General features: G+C 35.0%; 1 protein-coding gene across 2 annotated transcripts in view; it reads left to right on the forward strand.

Moving 5' to 3' along the window:
* LOC134662517 (uncharacterized) overlaps positions 1 to 7,456 on the forward strand; it is a 121,486-nt gene extending 114,030 nt beyond the window's left edge. Inside the window, exons 6-8 of one of the 2 annotated variants that reach the window (XM_063518771.1) lie at positions 514 to 641; positions 2,338 to 2,506; positions 6,603 to 7,456. In XM_063518771.1, the coding sequence (XP_063374841.1) occupies positions 514 to 641; positions 2,338 to 2,506; positions 6,603 to 6,733 (428 nt within the window). In that variant the 3' untranslated portion in view covers positions 6,734 to 7,456. The remainder of the gene's footprint in view (positions 1 to 513; positions 642 to 2,337; positions 2,507 to 6,602) is intronic. The other variant, XM_063518772.1, reaches the window with a different exon arrangement.
* The last annotated feature ends 525 nt before the right edge of the window (positions 7,457 to 7,981 follow it).

A 7,981-nucleotide genomic window follows, 5' to 3' on the forward strand; every position in this document is an offset into this window, starting at 1 on the left:
AAATTTGTAGCGTTCATTATTGATTTCGAATAGAAATTGTAAAGTTACCTCGCATCTAAATATATTTGGTCATGATATTTTGAGTTTAATTCACCAGTACTAGAGTTCACTTTTATTAGCGATTTCATCAAGATGTAGCTTTATTCAATTATATTTGAGTGATATAAAGTTAGAATGTAACTGTGAGATCCTCGTATTACATTGAGCTTTATTGCCTAATTTAAATAATTGATCTGATTATAATACGTTATGACTAAAGTTCTCTGGTGAATAAAAACGAAACAGGCATAAATTTTCGCCGCGCGGTAGAAAGAGACGGTTACGTCTTACGCCTTACGGTCACGTGACACCTGTTACGAGTTTAACATTTTTTTCCCATCACAAAAAGTGCACAGCGCCGCTAAAGAAGTTTTCACTTCAAAAATGTTTCCGATTAACATAATGCATAAGTATATTTATATGAAGTTATGAAACTTTATTTCATATTATTCTCAACAAACAATTTGTTCGCAGAACCTACGACGGAGATCATTGGCGGGCCAGACCTGTACATAGACCGAGGCAGCACAATAAACCTGACGTGCGTAGTGCTGTATTCTCCAGAGCCACCTGCTTACATTTTTTGGAATCACAATGATGCGGTAAAGGTTTTTTATTTCATTTGACTTACGTTTTTTGAAGAAACGTCACTTTTGACACTTGTTTGACACTGACATAGCCGATTCATATCGTTTCTATATCTAATATTTGACGTATCTTAAAGTTCAAATATGGCTATTAAGCTACTACGGGCGATAGCGACATCGACCATTATTTAACTGTAACTTAGGTATGTACCTATAACCTACAAATAAAATCACAGTCGAAGCTTGTATCAAAGTTTTTGACTGAACTTTTCCACCATTAACCAGTTTACAAAGCCTAAACAAAGCAGCAGCTGATAGTTTAATAATCGTTATTTCAAATGTAGGTAGGTAATAAGTACATTTGTGGAGGACACATTTGTCAATAATTCAAAGTAGACACTTGTACATCCGCTTGTGTATTGAATTCAAACACAATGGATTCTGAATTATTTGACTAAACATTTTGTAACGTTACATATAGAATTGGTTTCTTTGAAACTTTTCCAGTTTACGTCATGTTATTCACCTGTCGCGACTTGATTGAGTTTGTATAATAAATTAGCAAATTTTATATAGGTTCAATGAACAAATAGAAATTAGTGCACCTTTAAAAACTTTATGATAAATATTTGATATTTTAAACTTCATTGTGGTAATTTTATTATATGCTCTTTGAATTGAGGCTGCATGGTAATAAGTGCATATTATAGACAGGACGTTTGCCTTTAAGTAGTGAGTCATCTAATGATGAATTCTAAAATGTCAAACTAACACATTATCAATTTTTTTCGATTCAAACATTTACTCGTATTATGTATTTATGTGTGTGTTTACTCAAAATGATTGACCCCTTTTACCTGTTTAAATATTATTTAGTAACTGTTACATACATTTTAAAGTGACATAACGCTTAAAGTGCCTGCCACTTGCAATATTGGCCGATTCGCGTTAGAATAGTAAATATTGAAAACGTAGATTCCTTCAAATAGCTGTTATTTGCATGCGACTTTTGATGCTCCGTATCATCATGTTCATATTATAGCAACTTATGTTACGATTCGGTGTCACGCGAGCGTTACACACAGATTTAAATTTAATAATTGGCTATTTTCGGCCACGTTTTGATCGTCGATACCTATAATGATAATGTTATTCATGTTTTAAGGTAATAAATTAGTATTGTGCCTATTTACTACTTGTAACAGAACTAAACTATACCTACAATCGGCGTAGAATAATCTAATATTTCTATATACCACTTCCATGGTAAATTCCACCCCCTTCGTCACCCCTTTAAGGGTTGATTTTCGAGATAAAAACTATTTTATATCCTTTCCCGGGACTTAAATTACTTATATCCTTGCCTTTCATCTAAAGCGTAAAGATATAACAGACATTATGAAAATGAAAATAAAAATGAAAAATGTTGCAAACAGCGATTTCCGTGTTCAATGATATTGCAACCCGGAAAAGGACAGAGGATATTTTTATCGTAGAATTTAAAGGGGTACAGTGGGATTGCAATTTAGTACAAGAGTAAGTACTGAGTGGAGAGTAAGTGGTGAGGGGGTAGGAAGCAGTTTCATAATTTATACGCGAATGAAGTCGGGATATAATTATCCCGACTACTATACCGCCCCCCCCCCCCCCCGACAATGGTCCTGACAACTATAATTAGTTGTATCATATTATGTGTATGTTTCTCCTACAGATAATCAGCTATGACTCTCCCCGCGGCGGAGTGTCCGTGGTGACGGAGAAAGGGGAGACAACCACCTCGTTCCTGCTCATCCAGCAGGCCAGGCCCTCAGACTCGGGCACTTACCAGTGCAATCCGAGCAATGCACAATCCAAGAGTATCGTTGTGCATGTGCTTAATGGTGAGTTAGCTTCTCTTTTTACCGTCAACAAAGGTTATTATTTATTTTAACTATCATGGATTAGGATCTATATATTAATCCCTAAAGTCTTTTCTCCTATCGATGCATTCCCTAATATTGTTTGTCATAATGATCAGTTGTCCTAGCACTAAAAACCCTAATTTTGGTTATCCTAATATTGATTACTTATCCTAATATTATTATGCATATTTTCTTTTTTGCGAGTGTCGCAGTTGAACCCTAACCTAACCCACTTTTGTGGCAGCAAGTTCTAAAACCTAACCATTTTTCAGAACCTTACATTATGGAAAAGAATCGTTATGACAATTGATCGTTATGGCATGTGCCCATTAGGACAAACCAGTTAGGGCAAGTGACTTTAGGACAAACGTTGTTAGAGATTCAGAATGACACTGGATTACTCCATGTTTTGATATGTTGGTAATCCTTCAGCGTGTGTTTTTGCTTAAGTAACTCTTGTAATTAGGTAGATGACACAACAATTCCTCGAAATAATATTGTTAAGTACATGTTATAAAATTCAAACCTGCTGTTTTTATTTAAGTAATGCTAAAAATTTGGGAGAATGAGTTTTGGCATGTCGCTTCACTTTGTATACTACGCATTCTAAAAGTGATTTTTTACCTATATCAGACTTAAACTTTGCTTATAAGTATTCTTTTCGTTTAGTTCGGTCAGCATGCTTTCTAAACAGCGTTAAAAATATGGAACTGTTCAGGCGTTTCTTTGATTTAAATTCTATCTGAGTCAGTTAAGTACTCGTTCATTTTATTTAAAGTTATCCTTTAAAAAGGGAGCGATATAAAAAATACAATCTCCGCAATTCAAGGCGGCCTTATTCTCAAAGACATCCCAATCTAGTTGATAAACGAGCGTAAGATAGGAGAAAGGAAATACATTTTTAAAATCCCAGGGAAGAGTAAAAATCCCGAATAAAGGCCATTATCATTAAAACAACGATGGCGATAAATCAAAAGTATGAAACGTGTCTTTCAGATGGGTGCGTTAATGTTTTTATTATGTTCTGGGGTCTGTGTAAGAGATTTGCCGGGGCCGTTTTGGAGATAAAAATTCATGATAATTTTGCCATCACTGAATACTGTATTTTTACGTAAAAACAGCTATAGGTATTTCGTGGTAGTGTATTTTTTTTTAGCTAATATTTATAAGAACAAAGTTACCGCGCAAAATCTCAAAAAAATTCGCGTAAATATTACTAAAACCTCGAAACAAAATATTAAAATCGATCACAAAGAAGTAAACAGTATAATACGCTCACTGCTTAGTGGTAGGAAACATCATCTGCTTAAAGAATATTGCATTAAATTTGTCAATTTCAGTTTACTCTAAAGAATCTAAAGTGACCGGGCACGGAATCGTTAATTCGACCGTCTTCACTACATCACCTGGATTTCCGACTAAATCACCAAAATTCATTGCAATGATATGTATAAAAATTTGGGTCAAAGAGTGCAATGACGATGAAAATTTAAAAAGAGACTCGACCGAAAATATCCGTGGACCGGCATATTAAAAATGCCTGACGTGAACCTGTCCGGTGGCTCTTTCGCTATTTTTATGTAAAACAGTGGTTTTATGTACTAAAAAATCATGAACATAAAAAGCGTGTACGTACCTTTACAATTTGTTTGGACGGCTGTGGTAAAGCCGTTAATCACGAAGGTAGATAAGAATAACGCCGAATTTTATCGATTAATCATCTATTATTTTTTTCTGAACCATTTTAGAACTGTACTCCTTTAAAATTTTATGGCCCGAACACGGGCGAACTTAGTGAATTAACCATTATACGTATTTCCAAATATCGCCCGCACATGTATAAAATAGAGGTCATTTGTTTGGGCATAAACATCATACAAAAATGTTACAGAAAAGTTTCCTCGGCGACTGGAAAATTGATAAGAGTATTTTTTTTAAAGGGGTGACCTGCATTTTTTTGTTGTTAATAGTGGGTAAATTGCGCATGCTAGAGTTATTACACATACTTACATGTTAAACGAGTCCGAATCAAAGTTTATAAGGGTAGGTACTTCCTGTTGACCTAGAACTATGATATGACTATATATTTGGCCATATACTTACATTACAAGATACAAGTACAGGGAAATATCTGAAAACTATAAATTTGTAAAAAGAAAAAATACCTATGTTAAAAAAAATTACGGAACCCTCGGTAGGCGAGTCGGACTCGCCTACCGAAGGTTCCGTAAAATTTGTCCGGTTTTTTTTCTCGTATCAATTTTGATGTAGTTTTGAAAACTTGCCTGTAATGAAGGAACATCTAAGCATGAAGCTACCGAATGACCCCTCTTTTACAAATATGCGACCGATATTTGGACAGATACGAGGGGCGTTCAAAATATTCTCGGTATTGATATCTTACGACCTCTTCTAAAATTTCTTTCGTTACTGGCCGCTAAGGTTTATTCATTGACATTAAAAAAAAGTATAATTCGAACCGAGATGGTCTTTTGTTTTTCTGCAATTGCTGAACAAACATGAACATCATGTGCGAATTGACAATGTTAACTAAATTAGAACATCGATGCGTGATAAAATTCTTGACAAAACAGGGTAAAAATCAAAAAACCATAAAAGAGGAAATGGATTGTGTTTACCGTGAGTCTGCTCCTTCTTTATCTACCATTCAAAAGTGGTCAAGCGAGTTTAAACGCGGAAGGGAGAGTATTGAAGATGACCCTAGACCTGGCCGGCCTGTAGTAGCTACTTCACAAGAAAATATTGATAAAGTGGAAAAACTTATATTGGAAGATGGTCGAGTGAAGGTAAAATCTATAGCACAAGTAACCAATCTCTCTATTGGTACCGTACATGATATTATACATGACCATCTTAATATGTCAAAAGTAAGTGCAAGATGGGTTCCGCGAATGCTGACTCGGCTTCAAAAAGACATGCGTGTAGCTTGTTGTTCCGATTTTATTGACCTGTGCGGTGAAAATCCTGATGAGGTGCTGCAAAGAATAGTTACTGGAGATGAAACCTGGGTTCATCATTATGACCCAGAGAGTAAACAAGAGTCCATGCAGTGGCACATTAAGGGTTCAGCTCATCCCAAGAAGTTCAAGGTCATCCCTTCAGCTGGCAAGGTCATGGCCACGATATTTTGGGATTGTGAAGGAGTATTACTAATCGATTATAAAGAAAAAGGTGTAAATATCACAGGACAGTACTACGCTAACATTCTACGTCAATTAAAGGATGTAATTAAAGAAAAGAGGCGAGGAAAGTTAACCAAAGGTATTCTGCTTCTGCATGACAACGCCCCCGTCCATACTGCTCATATTGCCAAGGCAGCTATTGTTGAATGTGGGTTTAAAACTGTTACTCACCCACCGTATAGTCCGGACTTAGCCCTCAGCGACTTCTTTTTGCTCCCCAATCTTAAAAAGGATCTGCGTGGAAATAAATTTTCTGACGATGAAGCATTGAAGGCGGCAGTGGAGGAGCATTTTTACACGAAAGATAAAAAATATTTTTACGAGGGATTAAAAAAAATAATTGATCGATCTTTTAAGTGTATGAACATAGGGGGGGAGTATATTGAAAAATAAAAATATCAAACTTTTCGTACTTGTTTGTTTTCATTCTCATACCGAGAATATTTTGAATACCCCTCGTAGGTAATGGTTAATTAACTAAGGGTGTCCCCTAGCTGGGACGGTTCCACGGAGTGGGTGAGCGGGTTAAAGAAAAATAGTAACTATGAATAGTAGCTAGCGGACGCCCTATGCGCGTCCGTGTTTGGCGCCATAAAACATTTTGAAAATGGTTGAGATTAATAAAATAAGTATGGGGGGCGGAGTGATTTCTTAATAAAATTAATCATACTATAGGTATAGATGGGTACTTAGTTGACTCCACACCATAGCTGTCCAAAAGGAAAGAAGAGTTTTTGAATAAAATCGCCTTTCATTTTTGTCATTACTGTGAATGTGTCCTTAAATATTTAAGTATTGAGTTATATAAATAAATTGTACCTATATCAATATTGTAACGGCCTTTCTCAGAGCAGTTTTAATTTTTGCCAAAGAAGCAAATTCGATTTTTCCTTTATCAGGTGAGTACCCGGCGGCGATGCAGCGCGGCGGGCAGACCTTCGCGCCAATGTCTCCGACACACTGCCTCGTGCTGGCCGCTTGCCTCATCCTAGCGCTCTCCTGACACATACCTGCCGACATTTACATGTAAATACAGTTTTACACAGCTTCTACTTTTAACATTGACGCTTGCAAAAGCCACATGAAGGCGGAAAGCAAATGTTAAAAAAAGAAGTGAGAGCAACTATTTTCTATTTAATAGTGTGGGTTGTGTTATGTAAAATATAATATTATATCCCTGAGCAAGTAGCTAAGCGCTTGTTTAGTACTGAACTGTATATAGTATATCATAAGTCATCTGAGTATTATTTTTATAATTTTTACTTCTTCTTCTTAAAAGGAGCTTAGCGTTAAGTTTACTTGACTCCAACTATGTTAAAAAACTTAACTTTAATTTCTTTATATTTCGCAAACAATAAAACAGATTTCAAATAAATAGATAAACATGTGATCCTGTTATTAAATAGATTAGAAGCATTTGGAATGTATTTCTTTGAGAGAAACCAGGAAGACAGTATGTACATATAAACAGCTGACAATACTACTTAAAAATGACAGGAAGTGTTTAGAAAAACTGTAAATAATATAACGAGTAAAATTATACGAATCATTACAACTAGCTTTACTATATCTGTGGTGAGAAGTGTACTGTACATTTTTATGTAAGTTTTAGCGAATGTTTTGCAGATTTCAATGATGTTGTAAATAATGTTGTATAGAAAGTAAGTACAAAGGTACCGAAGATGATTATTTGAATCGTATTAATAAATCGAGACCTGCGGCATACGAGTAGCATCTCGTCGTAACAAAAACAGTAAGAATAACATAGTAATGTAAGCATACATTTAGACAAAAAAATATAAATTTTGCATAAAAACTTAGTTAGAAATTAATTCTCATTCCAAATTTCTTGTGTTGAAACAGGATATCGTTTCACGGAAAATTACTAGGAAACCCGCTATGTTTTCGGCAATTTACCCGTCCTAATAATATTTTCATTGATAAGTAAGACCTTGATCTCAAATAACTATTATAAAATATGTACACACATCGGATACTTCAATCAAGTGCTTTCGAGACAGATACTGTCTTTAAATTACCGGTTTGTTTGTGTCGTGAATTTTTATTTAACCCAAATTGTAAATAATTCTAAATCCTTGTCCAATCAATAATACAAAGTTTGCTAAGATTTGAAATAGATGCGACCTTCGAGTACATTGATTTTCGTGGTTTTTCTTGAATAACAAAATCTCGAATAATATTACCAGTTATTATTATGTCAAAAGTTTATTGTATACAGGTAAATGATAGT

This window comes from Cydia amplana, chromosome 3 (genome assembly GCF_948474715.1).
Source record: "Cydia amplana chromosome 3, ilCydAmpl1.1, whole genome shotgun sequence".
NCBI classification, from domain to species: domain Eukaryota; kingdom Metazoa; phylum Arthropoda; class Insecta; order Lepidoptera; family Tortricidae; genus Cydia; species Cydia amplana.